Below are 24,572 nucleotides of genomic sequence, written 5' to 3'. Positions count from 1 at the left end.
ACTACGGTGAGCTCAGTTCCTTAGCAAATATAACTTTTCCCTGTCCTCTTGTTCTGGGTCTCATAATATTCAAATCAGATTTATTTGTATAGCACCAAATCATAACAAAGTTACATCAAGACACTTTACATACAGAGCAAGTCTAGACCAAACTCTTTATAAAATTATTTAGAGAGAGACCCAACAGATCCCCCGATGAGCAAGCACTTGGCAACAGTGGCAAGGAAAAAACTTCCTTTGAGGCAGAAACCTCGAGCAGAACCAGGCTCAGGGGGTTGGTTGGTTGGAGCTGTAGTACAGAATTCATGAAATATGGGACCAACAGGTGTTGCAAGAACATGGGATGGCAATGAGTCACCACCTGCAGGATGAGGACAGGGAGAGAGCGGAGGGGAACTGGGAGAGAGACTTCAGCAGAACATGGTTAGTAAATGCAGTATAAATGCTTAGAACTGGGTGAAACTGTTTTTTTTTTTTTTTTTTTTAAGAAGGATGGTTCTTATCAGCGCATGCAAGGGGGGGAGGAAAAGAGAGCAAGCAAGAGGTAGGGAGAGAGAAAGAGGGAGAGGGACAGCGAGAAGCTCAGTCCTTTCCCCAGCAGCCTAGGCCTACAGCAGCATAGCTAAAGAGTAGAGGACTTTAACTTTTTAACTATAAGCTCTGTCAAACAGTAAAGTTTTAAGCCTGGTCTTGAAAATTACTAAAAAGAGTCCACCCCTCGGACCGATACTGGAAGTTGGTTCCATAGAAGAGGAGCCTGATAACTGAACGATCTGCCTCCAGATTTACTCTTGGAATATTATTAAGCCAGATGCTCTGTCCCATCAGTTCACCCCTGATTCTTGTTTAGAGGAACTTGAATCCATTCTGCCTCCCTCATGTGTTGTGGGAGCAGCTACCTGGAATGTTGACAGGGTGGTTAAGGAGGCCCAGGGTCATGAGCCAGATCCAGGGAGTGGACCTACGGGGTCGTATGTTTGTGCCAGAAGCTGCTCGTTCCCAGGTTCTCCAGTTTGAGCACTCCTCTAGACTCACCTGCCATCCAGGCTTTCACCACCAGAAACATGACGATGACTCATTTCCTTCACCTGCACAGCAAGGTCATGAACATACACCCACACACATTTGACACATCTGCTTGATTGACATTGCAAGAGGCAATTACATTAGAGAGGGAAAAAAAAAAAAAAAAAAAAAAAAAAACCCACTCCTTTTCTCTGCCATCTATCTAAAATGTGATCCTGATTTGTAAAATCCTTCCCACCTATGAGCTCACAGTAAATGGCCAACAAATCAGGATTTTGCTCTTTTTCAGTGCTACACACTCCATGTGTGCATGCAAATTCACAGAGCCACCTAAACTCAGTAGAAGGTTCATGCATGCTATGTCTGCCTCCACTGTAGAACATTTTTCTGCTCTAATCAGCACATCTGATGTTAACATAACAGGGACATTCTTTCTGGAGTTGATCATATTTTCCAGTAAATTTGCTGGCATTTGACTTATGACTAGATCGGGAAATTATCTATTCTCCACCCTCACTGAGAAGTGAAAAAAAAAAAAAAAAAAAAAAAAAAAAAAAAAAAAAAAATGTCTGATGATATATATATATATATATATATATATATATATATGAATATGAATATGAATATGACATCAGTTCACTCACACAGCCTATCCAGATGGACTGTGGCATGCCATTGTATGTCTATAAGCTCCTCCTGAATTCTGGCCCAGTTGCTAATGACATTTTGCTAACCTTTCTCTTGTCCGGCCATGACTCAGAGGTTTGCAAGACACTGACTTATTTGTGACAGCAATGATCCATCAACTTTACAGGAAACACACACACACACACGAAACTCAAAAAAAAAAAAAAAAAACACTCTTAAAGGAAAACACAGCAGCTATGAACATTACTCGATCCAAAAAGAATCTACAAACAAAAAGTCACTCATACAGAGGACACACAAAAGGCTATGGAAAATTAGTTAAACTAAGGTATGGAAATTACAAACAAAAATTCACTCAATCGAGGACCAAAAGCTTACACAAAGACTCGAGGACTGTGGCATGACGTAGCACTGGTGTGGGACATGAATCGATGACACACGGGCACAAGACAAGGGGAAGTCAGACTATTTAAGAAGTGGGGGAAATGGGGAACAGGTGGAAACAATGCTAATCAGGGAGACACACAGGACACATGAGGAAGGGCAAGTGTTGAAACGAGACGAGAGTTAGGAATTGCAAAATAAAACAGGAAATGACAAGACAAAATAAAACCAAGACGAGACAACCTCACCACAGTGTGACACCTCTTATGTTAGCTTTCTGTTACTATCGCTTATGTTAATGGGCCAGTTTTGATCTGTATCTTAAATCAGCCATACCCTATAAGCAATGATTTATCACCCAAATTGTTTCTTACCTCTTGGTTACCTTGTTTGGCTTCCTTATCCATTAAAAGATTGGTTTTAATATTTTTGTTGTGGCCCCCTGTTGACAGCATACCCCTCATTTTCAATATAAAAAATGTGGAATACATTTCAAGAGAATTATATAAATAAATAAAAGAGTTATGTTACCTGACTATTTCTGAGGGGTATCAGAACATTTAAACTCTTAAAGTGAGAGCTGAGGGTCACATACCAATGGTGCCAGCAGCACCACATCGTCTGCAAACAACAGCAATCCGATCCTGAGCCCCCAGAACCCCATACTCCCATAGCCCCCCTCACAAAACATCTCGGGGGACCCAGTCATATGCCTTCTCCAAGTCCACAAAGCCCTGATGGCCCTGATTTTCGTCCTGTGGCATTTTTTCTCATGCTGTGGCTGTAGGACTCCTATACTGTCTGCAGGCGGTGGCAGCAACATAAAAAGCTGTTCTGGCTTCTAGAGATCTCATGGGCTCTTCACAATTGACGCTTTTGTCAATTGTGTTTTGCCGTGTCTCGCACCGAACAAAGCTGCAGCATAAGGTAGGTTAAATTAAATCTCCACTAGTATACTCGCTGCGGGGTTTGTCAGCAAAAGTCTCAGCTATTGTGGATGCACTCGAAATTAATACCCTTGAATTGAAGCTATTGGGGAAAAAACATTGTTGAAGGAAAGAGTGGTGGAGGATCAGAGGGGGACATAGGTCCCAGATGAAACCTGCATGTGGAGGTTCTGCCAGCAAACTCTGTAAAAGTGTGTGTTGTGTTATTATGGTTATGTATTTATGAGAAACATGGAAGGTGCTCAACGTAGGTGTAAATTCCATTTTGGCTGATTAGGCATATCTGGCGGTGCGACTGGCCAGTCATGGTGCTTGGATAGGCTGTCTGACAGAAAGGAGGGACGAGTTGGGTCCTGGTAGTGTGTTAGAAAAGTTAAGCTGTCCAACCACAGAACGGAGCTGGAGATGCTCGAGCTGTGTGCTTTGGAAAGAGTTTTGTGAAGCACTGTATGATAAGTGAAGAGCCGGCGCCAGGAGCCCCCTGCTTTGTGTGTGTGTGATAACCGAGGCTGAGGCTGAGGATTTAAATGAGATGGGAAGCGCACTGTGAGCTATGCTGTAAATCGGTGGGGCTATGGTGAAGTCTTTGGGCAGCAATACTCTTACCCAGGGAACCCCACCCCAAATTGTACTCACCTATTAGTAAATATATATGTGGAGGAGTATCATACCTCATCCACTAGTCAAAGAATGAGCCGAACTTAACAGATGCATTTCAGTAGCAGTGCAAAAGAAAAGAGAAAGAAGCAGCTAAGCTGTGACCTATAAGTTCAATTTCGTCCAAGAAAATCAGTCAGATCGTTAGCCCTGGATTGAGGCAATTTAGAATTAAATAAATTATAATTATAATACCTGTGTATAACTCCTAGCTGAGTGAATTTCAGACCTCTCTAATTTCCAATTTACAAAAATTCAAACAGGAGAAACATTTGATGTCACAACAGGGGGGAACCTTTTTTTTTTGGCGCCGTTCTAGCTGCAGCCTGTAGCCGCAGCTCCTCTTTTTAAACTTGTTAATTTGTTGGTTCGCTCTTTTGTTGTTTTTTTTTCTGTTCAATCACAACCTTTCTGTTGAAGTTGCGAAATGGCTTTGGTTGGTTTGGTTGTTTTGGTTTTTCCCCTGCTTTTCCTGCTTTTTGTGACTTGGATGATCGCCTCCGGCAGTTGTGGCAGTTGATTGCGCTGTGTAAACCCGCGCTGTTGCCTGGAGACAGGCCTGTGGTCCCGCAGGAGCTACGGAGGAAACGGAGGGAAAAAAGGAGAAGACACAAACCAGCGGTCCCAGCGATCATAACGGGGAACGTGAGGTCTTTGGGGAACAAGACGGACGAACTGGCATCTCTATAACCCAGACATTGAACTGCTGGCTGTAGGAATGCGCCCGTATTATTTACCAAGGGAGTTCACGTACACCATTGTTATCACTGTTTACATCCCCCCGTCAGCTGATGCAGCGGTAGCCTGTGAAGTCATCAGCTCCACCGCTGCCAAACTACTGACTGAACACCCAGATGCATTCATGTTATATATTTTATTCCCTATGTGTAATGCTGCTGTTACACTGCAATTTCCCAGTCTGGGATAAATAAAGTATCTATCTATCTATCTATCTATCTATCTATCTATCTATCTATCTATCTATCTATATCTATCTATATCTATCTATCTATCTATCTATCTAACTGTCTAACTAACTAACTAACTAGTCTGGCCAGCCAGTTCTCCCACTCTCAATGAATTACTTGGTTCAAGTCCCATAAATCTCCTGAACAACCAAGTAGGTTTAAAAACCTAGAGATTAGGACATAAAATTAATTGTAAACAAATGCATGTTGATAATTTCCCCTGACAAAGACAGCTAACCAGACATGACTTGGACTGACAGTGTGTGTCTGTGTGTGTGTATGAGTAAAGAAAAGTGAGTGCTTCTGAAAAAAGAAAAAAGGGAAAGAGAGTGAATGAAGTGTGAGAGAGAGAAGCGTTGGGTGAAAATATTACATTGAATGCTGCTCAAATCTTGATGAGTCCAGTGGACTTTTCAACAGAACAAAGTGAAGCTGTTTGTGCTGATACGCTGTGTGACTGAATATACTGTAACAACTCTAAAATTCTGAAAGTATTTTGCATGAGCAAAACTCCATTCTATGAACATAAGGTGTTTTTTTTTATATATATAATGCAAGCTGTCTTATTTCGGTAAATCTCCAATGTGTGGTTGTTTTGAAAAAATACATAAATGTATGTGATCTGCAAGGCTGGGCGTAAGTGAATAGATGAGAGAGTGTTTTATGGATGAGGGAAGACCGCTGAAAATGAACAAATAGAATGAAGTTTTCAGGCCAGGTTGTGGCGCAGAAAGGAAATTGTGAAGTCAGAATCAAAGGAGTTAAAGGAAAATGGTGAATGAGCAAAGAGGAACGCCTCCAGTGTGTGTGTGTGTGTGTGATAGTACAGTCTACTCAGTTGGCAACTGGCTGAGGAGAGACGCAGAAAGCTAAAAATAGCCCCCTTGCCTTGTGCTTTTCCCAAGTCCTGCACAGAGACTTAGAACTTTTTTTCCATTAAGACCTGTTGATGGACTCAATGGACTGAAATCTTTAGATGTGAATTTGTGTGTTACTAACAGACACATACACACTCTTTAAGGTAATGTGCTCATTGCAGAGTTGTGATCAGTCGAGTGATGAGGGTTGAACTTTTCTGGGAAAGAGGTTCTGTTCCTTGTACCATGTTAACACTCCTGATATAGAAGGTTAAGCTAATCCATTAGAAATGTTTTATTATTTCCACATGCTTGTGCAATGAAGACTCGCTTGCTGCTGGTATATGCAAAGACGAACAGTTTACACACAGTCACTCACATACAGACTGGAGAGCTGCTCACACATAATAGCTTTTTTCATCATATATTCTTGCCGTAGGTATTAGCAGTAAGAATTTATCACCACAGTTTTGATTGTCATAAAATGTCCATTTAATTTAATTATTCTGTGTTTGATTTTTTTTATGAAAATGTGTTCTGTTGATGGTTCATGGTTCAAGGTGTGACTTGAGAAGTTGGTCGCCAGAGGGGAAGGGGCCATGGGAGAATTTTCCGGAAAGGTTTTTCGCACATCTCTGAAGTTGTGAACTATCTCATGTATTCCAAGTGTATCCAGATGAATGTTGTCATTATCACAGTATTGCTGTACTTATACAATATCCAGTATTTTGAAATATGTTTTTTATATTTCAGTATCACTGTTCAGTTTCTATTTATGATTTAGTATACCATATCATTTTTTTCGTTTCAGTACATCATATAATTTTGTGTTTTAGTTTTTAGTTTAGTTTTGCAATGTTATGTCATCCATCATTTACAATCAACACATTTAATTTACATCACAATCTGGACAACCAGATTTCGTCTTTTCCACCTCTTTCGCCACAACTATGTCAAGGATAATCTCTTTCATTTGTTTGCTCTCCACTGTGATCTTTGTCACTACCTCGGTGAATGATTTAAAGGAGGTTTTAAGGACTTGGTTTTCAGTGGCCAGTGAAGCCACCTGTTGCTTGCGGAATTGCAGAGACTCATGGAACCCTTTGTGGAGCATTTCCACTCGGGCTAGTCTGGCATCGAACCTGGTTAGTTTTCTGTCCATTGATTCCAGGATGTCCCCGAAGTCCTTATCGGGTGATGAGGGTGTGCTGAGAGGTCGGCTTCTTTTGGAAGATGGAGTCGCCGGGTTACCGGTCCTCCCCATGATGAATCGGTGGCTTGTCAACATGCTCTTGAGAGCCATGCCCCTCCTCCCCTAACTGCCACTTTCTTTTTGTGGTGCAACAGCACTCCGGTGCAACATGGACAGTATATTCATGCTCTCTTGGAGGCTGTACTTTTCCCTTCTCCATTTCAATTACACACTGTGTGGCTCACACCTCTGCTAAAGACTTTGTGTCAAAGGGAACATTTAGGCTGATGCAGCTGCAAAAGTGTTTAGATGATGCAATATCAAATGCTCCAACAAAATGAAATAATGATAATGATGTCCCTGACCTATTCCCTGATAGTGGCAACGACTCTGATAGCATTATAGAAGGTGATTTGTAAATAATATGGCTTAGTATAATTCCCCCATTTCCTTAGCACTATCCATCACAGTGATGCTTCACACAAAGACAATAAGCTACTTATCTACCTTTTTATTAAAGTAATAAGGGGTTGTAAGGTTGATGTTTTAGAGGCTTGATGTATATGGAACTTTCAGTGATCAAAAGGGGGGAAAATGGGAAAGATTTCCTCTTCAAATGTAGTAATTATCCTCTCCTGCTCATTATTATTGTGACCCATGAATGGAAGGTGACCTCATGAGGGAAGTGTGCTCTGCACTTCATCATGGCTTTTTTACAACAAGTATCGGCAGATACTCCAGCCATAACTTTCTTTGTACTTTGTATATATATTTTCTGAGTACTGAGTGAGTCACTCCTCACTCATTGCTACTGAGTTCTGAGCTTGGTGTGACTTAGTGCCCCTTGCTGCAAGATATGTAACAAACTATGGCTAAGATGCCAAAGTCCCCTAGTGTTATTCTCACCAGAAGATTTTTGTGGTTTTGCCTTCACCACACAAGTTACAGCTAAATTGTTTCAGCGCTGTCACTATGAATGAATATTGAATAAAATATACAGATATTTCATCTGAAGCATACAATTAAGATGAATGAAACAATCAAGCGATAAATGTTTGAAAAATTATGTCACATTGGAGAACTAATAATCTGTCTTGATATCATCCACTTGAAGTTCATTCTAGGGATTCATTACTTCTGTCTGCATGATTTGCTTTGATGGTAAAGTCTGGTGAATCCCCTCAGTCACTTGCACTTGGGGCAACCACATATTGTCTGCTTAGAGCAGAAATGATGATTGTAGGGAAGCTGTCTTTTCTACCTGGAGACAGATCTCTGTTCACTCCTCTAGGCTGAATGATTGAAATGACAGCTTGTTCCATGACCACTGACAAGGATGCCATACCCTCACATATTTTTTGCGTGCCATCTCAGCTCTTGTTGTCATGTTGCATTGTCATAGTTGCTGCCGCTCACAGTTTTCTTCTGTGCCCACATTGATGAACCCATGCCGAATAGGTCATATATTTTTTCATATAAATATATATTATTCAGTTTAATCCTCTTTAATCTGTGCTGCATGTGAAGCATTCTGTCTCATTTGTGTGTATTATTCAATAAATTGCTACTTGGAATTTTATCAAAAACAGATAAAAATTTGTGTTTTGTACTGATGCTTGGCAATGTCAAATGTGGAAGGGAGTAGTTTTATTTCTCTGGAGAACAGTGGTATGGTTTAACCTGGTGGTGAAGTGGTAACATTTGCCTGTAGTTTCCTGCAGGCAAGGCAAACTGCATCTTTATGTCCCTTCCTTCCCACAGGGAGGCACATGATGGTAGTTCCTTCAACCTGTTAAGTGCCTCCTCCCTCTTGGAACAGCGGCCATGCTAACCTCTTTCTCCTCTCTGCCTTGAATCCTCCTCATCTTGTTTTCTATTTGTCTTATGTATAACGACAATGTAAGCAGCCATGTCCTAAATTGAAATTATGGTTTATGTAGGAATTCATTTGAAAGCTAATGAACCTTTGGTCCGTTTCTTCACATTCAAAGCCAATTACTGCAACTCCCCTCTCTGGTCCCTCCATAAACTTCAACTAGTCCAGAACTCTTACGCTGGCCTCATCACCCAATTATCCCCTCTATTAAGCTTCATTGGCTCCTAGTAAAATATCATATTAATTACACGATTCTGTTTCTCACCTTTAAGTTTACTCATAACCTCGCTCCTCCATAGCTTACGAAACTTTTACACTTTAACATTCCAACCCGCTCTCTGAGGTCTTTCTCTTCCATCCGCCTGAATGCTTCACCTGCCCACCTGACCAAGTTAGGGTCCAGAACCTTCAGCAACTCTGCCTCCTGCCTTTGAAATTCACTCACCTCTCTCTCCACCTTCAAAAGTCACCTCAGAACTCATCGGTTTAAAATGTCATATTCCATTATATATCATCATACCATCTATATGTAAGGGATTAAGTTTTCTGTTTGAGTTGTTCACGTCCTGTTTTATTTTGAAAGTCGTGTCTCCCTCCCGTGTGATTGCCTTCCCTGCCCTAATGTGGTTCACCTGTGTCTTGTTTAGTCACTGTGTATTTTAGTATTGTTTTCAGTCAAGTCCTTGTCAGATTCTCGTTGTTGTCTTCTGCGTTTGTTTTCGGCGTTGTCTTTAGTTCCCTGATCCTTGTCTTTTTTGTTGTTCAGAGCCGCAGAAAAACTTTCTATTTTTTTTTTTTTTAATTAAATGAATTATTCGTCACCTCAACCTGGTTCTGCGTCTCCTGCATTTAAGTCCTCACTACTGCACCCTGTGACACTTTACCTTGTCTTGTCTTGTCTAACTGTTAATTTGGTCTCAATTGTACATTTGTTTAGCTTATTTTCACTTTTTTATGTTGCTCTCTTTTTTATGCAGCCCTCTAAGGTGTCCTTGAGAGCCTTCAAAGGCTCCTGTAAATAAAACGTATTCTATTATTATCACTATAATAATAACTAAAAAATTGGTTGCAACCTTGTTTTGGGTCAACCTGCATAAGGTCCAGTGGAGGGTGAGTGGGTGGGAAATAGCTGAATCTTCATGAAGCCTGCTTCAAATTTATTTTTAGTTTATTTTTATTTACTTTTGTGTCCAACTGCCAGCAAATTAATCTGGCAACACAATATCTGGTATATTATTATCTTTTAAATTTTCTTTTCTACAGGAATACAAACAAAAGCACTAATTATTTGAGATGGGTAGCATTATTTAACTTCAGATTATTAATATTTGTTTCATTCTTTGGTAAATAAATAGTAATAATTCTCCTTTATACAAAGTCCAACCATCAAATAACTTAAAATTTGATTTCTTAGCAAATATAGATTCGTGGAATGTAATGCAATTTAATTCTGTTTTTCTTACTGACAATGTTGTGTTTGGTTATTTTGTGGTTGAATAATGTGGAACAACGCACCTTGAGTAATAGATAGCAGCATGATCATTTTTTGATTGATGTTTTTTCCAAACCGAAAAAACATAGCTTTGTCTTCTAACAAGCAGGTTGAGTTCACATGGTTCAAAAAGAAAGGCAGAGGTTTGCAGGGAGTCAAAACATGTAACTTAAGTGGAAAAGGGTGATTGCAGGCAGGAAAACATCCCAAGGGACTGAAATAGCTGAAGGACACATGTATTTTCGAGGTGACTGAAGAGGAAATAGACCCTTTTCACAGAAGACATTTGACCTGGCACAGTAGGGAAAGAGCAAGCATAAGTAATAAAATGAATGATGACTGAATGTCCCATCCCAGCGTCCCCACCTCAGGCCTGAACCCTGAACCTGCAGACTTAACTGACATCATCTGAGATGTGATCAGTATTATAGAGTGGTATAAAGAGGAATGAGCTCAAAATTTGTAACATATCATGGTATCTTGACACTGTGGATGTGGAACTTTTTTTCTTCCTTCTCTTTTATCCCAGCACATAAAAAATTATCTGAATTGAATATGAGCTTATGAAAGCCAATATATCATTCTGTCATTACTCCACAAAAACTACACACAGGTCTAGCACTGATCATTTACTATCTAGTCTACGCAAATGGCGACTTATGGAAAGTGTATACAAAGAAAAATGAGTGCTAGTGAAGATATAACGTGGTATAACAATTCTCAGCTGTCATTGGTTTCACAGGAATGTGCCTTAAAGATAATTAGTGTGGCAATATTAGATGTGTTCTGTAATTTTTATGCCGAGTTAGTGTCACCTTGGTTAATTTGACAATAAGACAATGGGATAGATTAGGAGGGAGTATTACTTCAAACTCTTAAAAAATAAAAAAAATTATGATACTGATACAATTTGTTCAGCAGGAAAATCTTTACAGATGAACATCACTTTAAGAATTCCGAAGCAAATGTCAGCAAGTGGTGGCAGGAAATCCTTCTTGAAAATGGCAGCTAGTTGTTTTATTGGATTTAACCATTAGGTGGTGAGGGCATGTGTGACAAAGCATGGAGCTGTGTGGGTGAGCTTGTGGCTAAATTCGAGTGGTGAAGAGAATCTTTCGGCGTTGTCCTTGAATGCACCTTATGTTTTTAAAGCAGCTGTCTTATATACATGTTTCTCCCTCCTCAATTTTGTTTTCCAATTTTAAGGGTGCATGGGAACCTCCTGGCTTGACTGTCAGATGCACAATTGATAGTTAATAATTACATGAAAGTGTCTGAAATTCAGATTTTTTCTGTAGATCCAAAAGCTCTGACGTTAAATGTTATCCTCACAAATTTAGGAGGCCACTGCAGTTATTTGTTTGTGAGCAAGGTTCCAAGATCACACATATGTGTCTTTCTGTCAATGATCTGATCATATCATATCGTCTTATTCTAATCTCCTCCCATTGTCAAGAACAGAATCCCAGTAGCAGTCCAAATTTTATGAATGTGCGTCTTCTTGCTCTTAGGGTCTATATACGTATGCAGCCTGCGTCCCATAGACCCCCCAAGTCATACGGAAGGTGTGTGGATTGATGTTTGAGAATAGTACACTCCACTTAGCTCTGTATTTATATTAAAAATTAAATCCAATTTAAATATAAAATTACCACATGAAATATTAAGCGCAAGTATAAATATTTAATGTGAGCCCTTTACCATTGGTCTGGTATTCATTATCATGCAGTACTGGATTTTAATGGGCCATTTCCCTGGAGACTGTGTGGGTTTCTTCTTTCCTGCACAACTACAGCAGGCGGTGCTGTTGCTCTGTGGTTCTAGGTGAGCACCTATGAAAATAAAAAACAAGAAAGAAGAAAGAAGAAGATGAACTGAGAAACGTGCTCTGAGAAAATAAAAGACGCTGTTTTTGCGACACCGATTACTGTGTCTTTCTGTGAAGTCAGAGGTCAAAATGTCCAGTGGTGAGTTATTTCTACAGCTGCATGTTTAGAAAATGGGATGTGAAAGAAACTAGTAGAGCATGGATCATCTCACTGATTGTAGTGGCAATTGTTTGCGATACATAAAGGGAAAACATGCCTTCATTCTGCACATTGAAGCAAAACAAAAACAGATCCATTCCACATTTAACCAGTAGGGGTCAGGCTTACACTTTCTGACAATGGCCTCAGGTATCAAATCACAGCAGGGAGAAAAAGAGGTGTCTGGTTCTATTTGCTTCTCTCTATAATTGATCCCTTCACCACACAACCTCATTGTCAATAGTCTTGTAACAATACAGTACAGGGAGATTTCCATTTAAATCATTAGTGCTGAAGGTAAAAATGTGTCTTCTTCTGCAATGTTCTTTAGGTGCAGTGATTAAATGGAACAAATAATGTTTCCCTGTGAAATTCATCAGGAAAGATTGAATTCTTTCAAATATCAACCAAAATATGTAGAAAGTTGAGGCTTCTTGTGGATATAAGCAAGAAAGATGTGTGATCAAAGAAGAGAGGAAAATAGAGAAAGCTCTGATTTAAAGAAATTAGCTTTATAGAGTGCTGTGGAGGAGCTGGGTGTAAGGTTAGAGATGCATGGCCACGCAACTCCTCTGAGGCAAGACGGGGAGGAACATTAATCATTGGGAGACATCTGTTCATTCTGCTGCTTTACAATTCTGTCAAAGAGCTAGGACTCAACCACCCTTCCCAACCCCCATCCCATACGATACTCAATACCCACATCCCATTCTAGTGCACATGCAACACAAACTCACACGACCATCTACCAAGAGAAAACCTGTCTTCTATTAACCATGCACAGTCAGATTGAAACTTCTGAGCCAATCTTTGTTAAAAACTGGAGTGTCATTTCCACTGAAGACCATTTAAAATGAACAAACCCCAGGTATAAGGGGAGGAGATGCAGTCTAGAGATCAGTACTGTTGCTTCATAAAGCGAGAGACTTGCATGCATGTCAGCATGACATATATTGACACATAATGTGATATTAAGATTAAATATTGCATTGTTAATATGATCAAAAGCTTTGTTTTTTTTTTACAAGATAATCAGCACTAAACCCAATCTCAGTTCAGGTGCACTTTAAATGGACTACTTGATAATGTTCTGCTACAAAAGGTTTATTTCCAGCAATAGGTGGTGGTGAATGTCACTTGAAAATACCCTTGGAGAACTTATACTCCATCCTCTGATTAACACCACACTTCCAGGGAAGCGTGGACAGTGAGACAATATCTGACAGGAAACTGACAGGATGGCTAGCTTGTTCCTGTAAAGGATAATGTTTGAGAGCGAAAAGTTGATTCTGTTGCTTTCCATCTCTGGATACAGATCTAGTTGGGTGAATGAAGTTTGATGTTGAACTCTAATGTAAACATCTTTATAGCAATAGCAACCAGATCCCAGATAGTAATACTGGGAACAAAAAGGTCTTTTGAGTGTGGTGTGAAGACCTCTGCTGGGTATATAACTCTCTTTATTTATGCTCAGTGGTAAATCCACTGCTACATTTTGGTGTGTTTGCTAAAACCAGTAGTTAGGACACAACATTTCACTCTGGATTGGAGTTGTATATCATCAAAGAAGCATTTCCGTCACTTTTTAAGAGTTGCTTTTTTAAGATAGTGACAGTAAACTGAGAAGATGGTTTGAGGTACCCCAGGGTCCCGCTGTAAAATCAGGTAGTGTGTCTTTAAAGTTCTACACAAAGCAAGGAACCTCTAAATCCTCTCACCCTAACCCTCTAAGACTGGTCCTGTATGTTCATGGCCCTTTCAAGAGCCCTGTAATATTTTCAGTGGGAGTATCAAATCAAATCTAAATTCTACCTGTGAGCATACAGGAATCCAAATGGTGTCCTCTCATTGGCAACAGAGGAGAGCAGAAGATGAATGAGGCCTTTCTGTGGGTTTTGAGGACTGCAGGCATGAGGTTGCTTTGTCATCATAATATTGAAAGGGAGTTTTGCAAGAGTTTGTGCCTCTTGGCCATGAAGGTGTGCGCTGCCTTGTTTCACAACTCATTAAATTCAACATTTTGATTGACTGCCTGCTATTCAAACTGGTAAAATGGCTCCTTTGAATTTCAAAAGCTCTGTGGGACTTTCATATTGACATTTCTTTTTTTTTTTTTTAACTTTCTGACCTTGGCTTAAAGGAAATAGCATTTAAAACAGTTTCTGAAGAAGACATTTTTACTGCTCCTACCTAACAGTATTATGTGTACCTCCTGGACTGCATACTATTATTGCCCTCAGTGAAATGTGCAGAGAAAAACTGATCTTATTCATAATTTCTTGGTCTCTCCTTTCCTTTTATGTAATTTAATAATTTTAGATACTTTGCTCTCGGTGTAATACTTGCTATACCACTTGGGGGAGTTGCGGTGGCAGACCCAACCAGCTAAAGGGCCTTCTTAGAGTTGGGTGGTGGTCAGTGGGGAAGCCAAGGTGTTGTGGGCTTAAAAAAGGCAGGGAAGGGGGAATGCCCACCTGAAAACCTGTTGTTGCCACCCAACTTTCTTCCCCAGTGGAATCACGGGGCCAAGTACCTCGACAGAAGGGGGATAAGGAGAGAGGGATGCTGCTGGTGCACAGATGGTGCAGGGCAGGGTATCTCTAAAGGTGCATATAGTACAATATTAGTTAATATTAGTAACCTAACCGTCACCATACTGTCATATTTATTACCAATTAATATTTAGAACATATTAAGAAAAAAAAATCAGTATCAAATTATAACGTGATAGGTTTATTATTAGAATAATAACATTTTATTGTTAGAACAATAAACTTTTCATGTTATAATGTGATAATTTATATTGCTATAACATGAAAGGTTTCGTGTTTGAATGAGGAAACGGAGAAGAAAAATGGCTGATTTGCACCATTTGATCAAGTTCTACTTCATGCTTGGGTTGAGACATGGCGACTTGTGGAAGCTTTATTTATCTCTGGCAGTTATCCAGAATAGATAAAACTGAAGTAGCATGGATCAGTGCCCCAGTGCTTAAAATTATTACCGTGTAACTGCAATATCCATGGTTTTCCACAAATTTCTTAGACACAAGCCATGCACCTTGTTAAGATAATACTGTTCTTATTGGTAGTTCATAATTTTTCTTGTGTGGCGTAGCAACAGTCATGTGTTGCTATGAATTCTGACAGATTTTCAACAGGGAAACATAAAGACAAATATCTACCTTCAGTAACATTTACCTCATCTAACTGGTTCAAGTAACTGAAGCCCAACATTAACGACAAACCCTGGCTACATTTTTCCACAGAGCAACGACAATGAACTCTGTGTCACCTCATTTGCATGGGAAAGGAATCAAGGCTGTCATAATGAGCAGGAAGATGATTAAACTGAGAGAAAAAAAAAAACACTTTGCTTTTCAACTTGGGACATGACTGTTACCTGATGGTAGTATCCAGGTGTGCTTTGATTGAAATCTAGGTCCATGTATTCAGCCTTTTCAGAAACTGAGATTTGGTTGATCTGAGTGTAACATGGTGCATTTTTATTCCAGCACTCATAGTCAGCCAATCAAAATAGAGGTTCAGAGATTTTCATCTGATTGGTTTACCAATCTCTTGATTCTCGAGAGTTCCAGACAGAAGCATGAGATAGGACATTTGGATTTTAGTGCATAAAACATTTCAAATTAAAAACCAGTAAAATATTTCAGATGAGTGACAAGATAAATTTTTGAAGCTGTAAAGCCAAAATGTAATTCCTTTGTTTGTCAAAGCTTTTGGAAGACAGACATTAGAATTACTACCCAAACTACCATCCATGTTTGATACTGGTTCCTTGGTTTAACTAATCTACCTCACTGAGGGTGCAGTTGTACTGAGTGCTTATAACCCACATATCCACCACCAAAAGAAAAAATAATCCCATTTTAATATTTATTTAATTGTTCAATGAAGCATTGTCTTAAACATCACATATTTTATGGAAGCAGGCTTTACAGAGTTATAAGAATTTTTCACACACTTTGAAAAAAACTTGCCAAAATTGTCTGGCTCGGTGAAAACAAACAAAGAAACAAAAAAGCAGCAGTCAAATATGTCATTAAGGATTATTTGAAAATGTTTGGAATTGTATCAATAATCTTTGAAGAGTCACAGAGCAATTAAACTTGGCACAGAGATTTTGAAGAGAGCTTGCGTAGAGAAGCGACAAGATTTGGCCCAATGATGTATGTCTCTTTCGCATTGTAATGTGTAGAAGCATAAATCTTTTCAATGCGTTTGCGGTTGTGGTTGTATCTCACCAAAACTCTGTCCTCGTTACTTTTAGGGTCATGGCGGTTGTAATACTGCCTCACTTCATATGGCAGGTCCTTGGCATGAGGAGCGTTAAGGTTACCAATGGTATAGTAGCTGTACTGTTTTTTGTCCTTTATCACTGGAAGCAGTGGCCTGGGGCCTCGGTTCATGAACTCATGAAATCCAAAAACTCCCTTTGTGGGATCACATAGAGCCATCATGTTGTTGTCGAGGCAATTCGGAACATACCACAGCAACAACCTGAGGCCGTGGCGAGGAGGAGGCTGACCAAAACCGCTGTCCTGCAGCTCCTGGTCTGAGTCAAGGGTTTTGAAACATGATGTCAGAATGACAGACAACAGCAATGTGAAATGGAGCAATGCCAACTTCATCTCTTTGCTGCGTGCCACCTCAAAGTTATCTATATATATATAAAAAAAAAAAAAATCTAAGTCATAATAATGTCTTTTCATATTTATACTGCACATCATATCTGTTCTATTCCAACATACCTGGTAATGTGTGGAGCAAGCTTCTCTGTGTGAATATGCTGAAGTCTGAGCTCTTTGCAGAGAGGGCTGAGCTCTGTGGTTGTCTTTTTCTTTTGTGAGTCTGCCTGTTTTCTCTTTCCATTAGTAATGAAAGAGGAAGTGTTGCAGCACAGCTGGGGGCTGCAGTAAAACTGTTGTATATTTGGAGAAGTTAGGCCTCAGCTTGAAATAGCCACACACCTGCAAAATCGATGTATCAAGCCATAAGTTTCATGTGCAAAAATACAGTTTCATCTTGAATTTGTTGTCATGAGATGTGCTGATTTATGTTCCTTGTGACAGGACATCGGACTGTCAAGATAAGTGAGAGTGATTTAATTATGAACTTCTGCTTTCTGTGAGAATCATCAGCTTAGAGGTGAAAAGAAGAATGAGTTTGAGAAAATGAGCAAGACCAACTAAGCCTAAAAAAGCAATAGGAGCCAGGTGAATAATATGTCACAGTAATATACTATATTGAATATCCCAGAGAACTGTGTACTAAAAGCAAGCAAGCAAGCAGATAACAGATTCTATATTTTATCTAAATAAGGAGCCAAGATAATACAAGAATGTATGCACAGTCGGTGCAGAATTATAGCTACTGGCACAAGAGTTATATCTAATTCACCTATGTTGAGTTTGAATGAAGGGAAAACATTGATACAAGCGGCAAACATGTTTATTACTGATATAAAGTCTATGGGAATTCAGTGGAGACTGAGTCACTATTAATTTTTCAGTGTTAGAAGCTTACTGGTTTTCGTCCTATGACAGCACTGTTCGCAGTTAAGTAGAAACGCACAATGAAGTCATCCATTTTTGAGCTGCATTTTGCAGCCTCCGGTTTAGTTTTTTTTTTTTTTTTTTAATTTGTCCTCTTTGTTAAATTAGAATAAATCCCATTTGGATTTTTACATACACTTCAATACAGTGCGACTTGATGGCAAGTTCAATATTCAGGACCAAAGGTGATGCCTATTTTTATCTACAGCTGCTAACTGAGTGGGGCAGCATGGTGGAATAGCGGTTTATGCTGTTGCCTCACAGCAAGCTCATAGGTTTGATTCTAGGGACTGGGGCATTTCTGTGTGGAGTTTCCATGTTGTCCAAGAGTCTGCATGGGCCTCATCCCAGTACTGTGGTTTCCTCACACAGTCCAGACATGCATGTTGAGGTTGGTGGGCAATTCTAAATTGCATATAGGCATGAACATGAATGGTAGGCCCTGCAATTAACTTGCAACATTCCAGGGTTTACCCCAGCTTCACCTGGAAGGTTGGCTGGAATTGGCTCCAGCACCCTGTGTGACCTTGACAGATAAGTGGTAGAAAATAAGTGAGAGTGAGAGAACTTGCCAAGTGAGGACAGTTTATGACAAATAGAGATGACAGCTACATAAGTGCAACAAAAACAGAAAGGTGTGAGACACAACACAAATATACACAGAGTTTTGGGCATGTGCTGGGGCTTCACTCTGAAAACATTTTTGGAAAGCCTTGCAGGTTCAAAATGCCTTTGTCCAATATGATGCCAGCAGCTCCACTGAAGCTTCAATCTGGAGACTTCTAACAACTATTGATATGATAAAAACTAATAATCATCATATTGTCATTTTTATCTTCCATTACAGGATTTATCAGAAATGAACAAATACCCACAATAACATAGAGCAAAATTTAAACAGCTGGGAACCTGCTTTGTTAGGACGAAGAGGTTCAAAAGTAAGAAAAAGTGAAAATTAAATTCAAGATTCAAAGTCCACGGTTTAAGATTCAAGACGTTTATTTTCATTGCACAGTACTCAACAGATGAACTATGCAATGAAATTCTTTCTGGCCATCCTTCCACACCAGATAAAGATTTAGAGATAAGTGGGGTTTGAGGGGGGGTATTTACAATCGTGCACATTATATATGCAATGAGCAACAGTGAGCTAATATATAATAAAATAGAGTAGAAAGACTATAGAGCTATGACAATATGTATCAATATAACAATAGACTATAACAATAACAATAATTAAAGATGTGGCTTGAACCGACTGTGCTACATCTACTAACTGTAGATGTAACAATGAAATAGTACAATTAATTAACACACAGCAATTCAGTTCAGTGCCTTTATTGTCAATGCACAGTGTACAATGTGGATCATGACTTCTTGTGACGAGGGCATGCGCAAAAATAAAGTGTCTGACAGACAAAGACAATTCAATTTCGTAAAAAAAAACAACATACTTTTCATACTGAGCAGTATTCCAAAAATCCTGCAAAAATATTCTGAAGAATTAAGCTCTCTAATGTTCTCTAGGATGCAAAACAATTCTATAATCTGGAGGTGCAAATTTTTGCTGATGGTTGTACTTCTCAGTGGAGAGCAGATTGAAAAGGTGGCATCCAGGATCCTATAAGTCTCTGAGGATCTTGATAGTCTGACGGCGGCACCATGTTCTGTAAGTGTACTTCAGCATTTGTAAATGAATGCCAGTGTGTGCTGATTTACTTACCCTTCAATAGCTTTCCTATTTGCTACAGTACAGCTAACCAAGAACAGCATGGCTTATGTTATATGCTTTCAGTGGAACAGTGATAGAAAGAAAGCAGAAGGTCCTCTGACAAGTTCTTTTCATTCTCCTGGGGAGTAGAGCCTCTACAGTGTTTGGATTTCCCTCTGAGATCAATAAAGTATCTATCCATCTATCTTTTTTATAAGGGCAGTAATGGTCCAGGTGTGGTCTTGTGTCATGTGTGAGCCAAAAAATTTAAATGACACCAACTCAACTGCATCTCCATCTGCATGTGAGTAGCAGGTTCCTCATTTTGCTTTTGGAATAGAAACTAAATGGAAGCGACTTGATTTACTGTTTCATGTTTCATTCAGGGAGACTACTAAGAAGGAGGGACAATGAGATATAGGTTTAGAACACTAGTGCAGAGAAAAGTCATCACACAGGTGAGGCATAGTAGTGGTAGTGAACTCAATTGTTCAATTCATCTTCTACTGCTTATCCACTTCTGGGTCACGGGTGGTGCTGGAGCAAATCCCAGCTCTCAATCAGCAAGGGTGGTGTACACCCTGGACGTGAGACCTACAGGCAGTACACTCCAAGTGCTGTCCAAAGATAAACATCTGTGTTAGTTCAACAAAGCGAGTCTAATGTTGAACTCTATTTGAGTTGGGAACTCAAAGTTGTTGCTCCCAGATTAGCTGAGTTCTGAGTTCAGCTGTATGGAGCTTGTATGTTCTCCCCGTGCCTGCGTGGGCTTCCTCCTGGTACTCCGGTACCAAGATTTAAGTGTCTTTAAATTAATTGATGCTTTCAAAACAGACAATGGAGGAAGTCAGCTCTATGTGGTTTCTCCTCATCCCTCTCAGCACTATTTCCCTTTTTAAGGACAACACATGTAGCACAACTAAAAAAGCCAAATTGAAATGAGCCCTGATCCAATTCACCACGGCAACTGGGGAAAACAAGAGGTCTGTATAATTTTCTCTTCTGGAATTAGAAACGCTCAACTTATAGCAAGTTTGAACATATATAAATAAAGAACCTTACAACCTGACAAGATGTGCTTTAGAGTTGTAGTACCTGAACACAACTAACATAGTGGGTCTGCATTTACCCAGAGTTTTAGGTTCTGGGGAGTTGGCAATACATCATATGTTGCCCCTATCAAAAACCTAATACTACTTTCCTCCATACTCCACAGCTCTTTCCAACTAAGCTCTTTCTTCTCTACACCTTCCCAGTTCAACCACTGTCCCTGCTTAGCCTGAGCCACTGCCCTCGCACCCCTTAATATTTCCTCCTGTCTACGAACCTGTAGACCGGTTTGCCTGGGCCAAGCCCCAAGCCTCCCCGGCCTATCGCTACATTACCCACAATCTCTGTATGCCTAAGATTGGCTTTCTCTTACTGCGCTGCCATTCTTGGATTCCATTTTCTCCCCTTGGTTGGGTTTGGAACCACCTTACTAACTACCACGTCTTTACTCCCAGATAACAGGAGCTCTGTCCTTCCCTTAGTACATTTAAACTCCTCCACTAGACTAGATACTGGGAGCTGAAGTAAACCTTTCCCATACAGTACCACAGTGCTTAAACATCTCGGAACACAGAGCCACTTCCTAATGTAAAAACTTACTAGTCTTTCCATTTTCACTGCAACAGATTGTCACACCGTGGTGAGGTTGTCTTGTCTGGGCTCACTGCGTCTCGTCATTTCCTGTTTTATTTTGAAATGCCTAACTCTCCTCTCGTTTCAGAACACTTGCCCTTCCTCATGTCTCCGGTGTGTCCTCCTGATTACCAATTGTCTCCACCTGTTCCCCATTTTCCCCCACAGTTCAAATAGTCTGTCTTCCCCTTGTCTTGTGCCAGTGTGTCGTCGATTCATGTCCCACACGCTGGTGTGGGACATGCCACAGCCCTCGTCTCTTTGTGTAAGCCTTTTTGATCCTCTACTGAGTGAATTTTCGTTTGTAATTTCTATATCAGTTAGATCTTTTTCAGCATAGCCTTTTTGTTCTTTCCTCTATATGAGTGACTTTTTGTTTGTAAATTCTGTTGTATAGATTAATGTTCATAGCTTTTGTGTTTTCCTCCTTGAGAGTGATTTTGTGTTTCATAACATTTTCATAGAATTACCTTGATCCTCCGCTTAGTAGCGTGAGTGAGTTTTCCTTTGTTTTATTAGTCAGGTTTTTCCTCCCTACGGAGTGTTTTGTGTTGTCCCCCTTTTTCCCTCGTGACTCCCCATTAAAGTTAATGTTTCATAGCCCTGTTTTCTTTATTCACTTGGTTCTGAGGTCATTGCTGCCGAGAATAAAGTCTGTGACTTACAAAGCCTCTGCTCCTGAGTCCTGTTTGAGTCCCGGCCTGACACAGATATTGGAATCTCATATCCCGGCAGTGGCCACATCAACCTGGGAAATAATCCAAACTGCAAACACCACAGCTGCAACTTTCCTGGAAGTCCTGATTTATCTTTTCTATCAGTCCCTCAGCAACATCCTTCCAGAACTGCACTACCTGTTCTCCGTCATGCAAATCTGCTTTGTACCACCTACCTAGACACTTTACTATTTTTTTTCCTAATTATTGGAATTTCCTCTTCATCTATTACAAACCGTTGATCACTTAATCTTCCTCTACTTATTGAGATACTTCTAGACTTACTAGGCTTGATTCTCATACTAGCCCACTTTAAGTTTTTATTAAGTCTCTGAAGTATTCTTTTCATACATGGCACTGTTGTAGTTATCGTCATATCATCCACATATGCCCTAATTGGTGTAAGGTGCATCCCATCCTGCTGCCTCTCTCCACCTACAACCCACCTAGAAGCTCTAATAATTACCTCCATTGCCTTTGCCAAACTGTTGTATAACCTGCTGCACTTAAACATAGTCTGATATCCTGGAAATATGCTCTTACTAAATGAACAACTACTCCAGGCACTCTAAAATAATCAAATACCTCCCAAATAAGACTATGTGGCACTGACCCAAATGCATTTGCTTCGTTCAATATCACATGCAAATCTCTTTTCTCACTCTTGGCTGCCTGAATCTGATGCCAAATCATACTAGTGTTCTCTAAACACCCTGTGAAACCTGGTATTCCTGTCTTCTGTACTGAAGTGTCTATTAAGCTATTCCTTTCTAAATAACTAGCTAGTCTCTACACAGATTTTCCCCTCTACATTCAGGAGAGAGATCATACATAACTGACTCAGGTCTGAAGACTTCTTCTCATTTGGAATAAGAACTCCTCCTGCCCTATGCCATGCTCTGGGAATAGACTCTTTCTCCCAAACTATTCTTAATTGTCTCCACAAAAACTTTGGGATATCAGGTGCGCCTTTATAGGCTAAAGAAGCCTGACTACCTCCTCAACCTCCTTCCACCTAGGTGGTCTGACATACATTACCTGATCTATCTCCCTTAATGGTGGCATGTCAGGTGGAAGCCCCACTACTCTACCCTGCTCAGAATCTGAATATGTATTTCTCAGGTACTCTTCTACTTCCATCTTTGTTGCTTTAAGCTGCCCTCCCTTTTCCTGGTTAAACAATCCTCTAACAAACTTGAATGGTTCCTTGTAAAACGCTGTCTATACATATTCTTTCATTTTTCTCTCTTTCTTAAGATATTCGGCCCTTCTGAGTACTGCTAGCCTACTTCTCAACCCCTCTTGCAACGCACTGTATCTCTTTTCCATTGCTTTCTTAATTGTCTTCTTTCTTTAACTGATTTCTCAAATTTTCTTTGCCATCTAGACTTAGCTACCTGTAGTCTTTCAACACCATAGGAGTAAATTTTCCCATCTTCTCTAATCTATCACTTGCATTTCCTCCTAGTCTGATCAGAATTATTGACATGTCCCTATTGACTGTCTCCCATTCTTTTCTACTATTTTCCCTAGGCCATTTAACTTTAGCTTTCTGCTCCATATTTCTCTCTTTGACTGGTCTATTCACCTCAGTATCAGCTGCATCCCTTCTTAGAACCTCCTCCTCTACCTCTGTGGCTGTGTTGTTGATATCCTTCGAACTGTGGTTTTGTACTTGTCGCTCGATTTCATCCGACTAATCTACCATTTTTATTCTCTCCAGCCATGTTCACTTTGCCCTAGAGAATAGGTTGGTGCCCCTATCCTTCACTGAGTCACATATCCAACTCATAGTCTTATCCGTTCCAGTGTCTGTTACCATGTAGTCTCCCTGTGAGTCATCTTCCACCCCTTCTCACTCTGACCCTTGGGGTACTTTCCTTATCTGACTTGTAGCTTGTGCCGCAGGAAATCAATCATAACTTTTACAGCTTTTATAAACAAACCAAACCTAAAAGACATTCAGGCCTTTCTCAAAAATCAAAATCTGCCTCAACTGTCTGAAGAATAAAGAAACTTCTTGGAAGTGGAAGATCATTGCAGCAAGTATATAATCCATCTCCATTATCCGTTTCCAGGTCGTGAGGTGCTGGAGCTAGTCCCAGTGTACACTGGGTGAGGGTGGGGTACACCCTGGACAGGTCACCAGTCCATCACATGGCCAACACGTAACTCACACTCAGACGTACGGACAATTTAGAGTCACCAATTAACCCAAACATGCATGTCTTTGGACGGTGGGAGGAAACTGGAGTACCCAGAGGAAACCCATGCAGGCATGGAGAGAACATGCAAACTCCGCACAGAAATGTCCCAGGCTCAGGAACCGAACCCGCAACCTTCTTAATGCCGGGCAACAGCGCTAATCACAATGCCACTATGCTGTCCGCAAGCATATACATTTCTCAACCCCCTCTGACTACTCAAGTAACTGGTCCAAATCTATGATATTATCAATAACAGAGAATTTGATCCTGGATCCTGCAGACCAAAATCTCCAACTTTTCTTCTCCACAGGCAGTATTAAATACTTTGGTATAAAAAGCTTACCTAAATTATGAAATTTTTTACCACAAATGAACTGTTTATTCATCATTAGGGGTCCATCCCCACTATCCGCATCAGTTCAACCATTTACATTATCTGTATCTGTATCGTACTCATAAGGAGCGGGACTTGAACTGAAAGTGGGCGTGGTCTATACAAAATTTGTATTTTTAAGCCTGAAAAATATGGGTTGATCAGAAGTTGCTATATTTTTTGTAAACCTCAATATATGTTTATTTACAGCTTAATTTGTATTACACAAAGGT

General features: G+C 40.0%; 1 protein-coding gene across 1 annotated transcript; it reads right to left on the bottom strand.

Moving 5' to 3' along the window:
- Window positions 1-15,963: 15,963 nt before the first annotated feature.
- On the bottom strand, window positions 15,964-16,966 carry LOC115044579 (uncharacterized). The gene is made up of 2 exons (XM_029503693.1): window positions 16,846-16,966; window positions 15,964-16,754 (listed from the first exon to the last, which is right to left on the bottom strand). The coding sequence occupies exons 1-2, from the start codon at window positions 16,964-16,966 to the stop codon at window positions 16,198-16,200; spliced, it is 678 nt and encodes a 225-aa protein (XP_029359553.1). The 3' UTR covers window positions 15,964-16,197.
- Between the last annotated feature and the right edge of the window lie 7,606 nt (window positions 16,967-24,572).

This window comes from Echeneis naucrates, chromosome 6 (assembly GCF_900963305.1).
Source record: "Echeneis naucrates chromosome 6, fEcheNa1.1, whole genome shotgun sequence".
In the NCBI taxonomy this organism is placed as follows: Eukaryota; Metazoa; Chordata; class Actinopteri; order Carangiformes; family Echeneidae; genus Echeneis; species Echeneis naucrates.
This window is presented reverse-complemented; position numbering and strand designations above follow the sequence as displayed.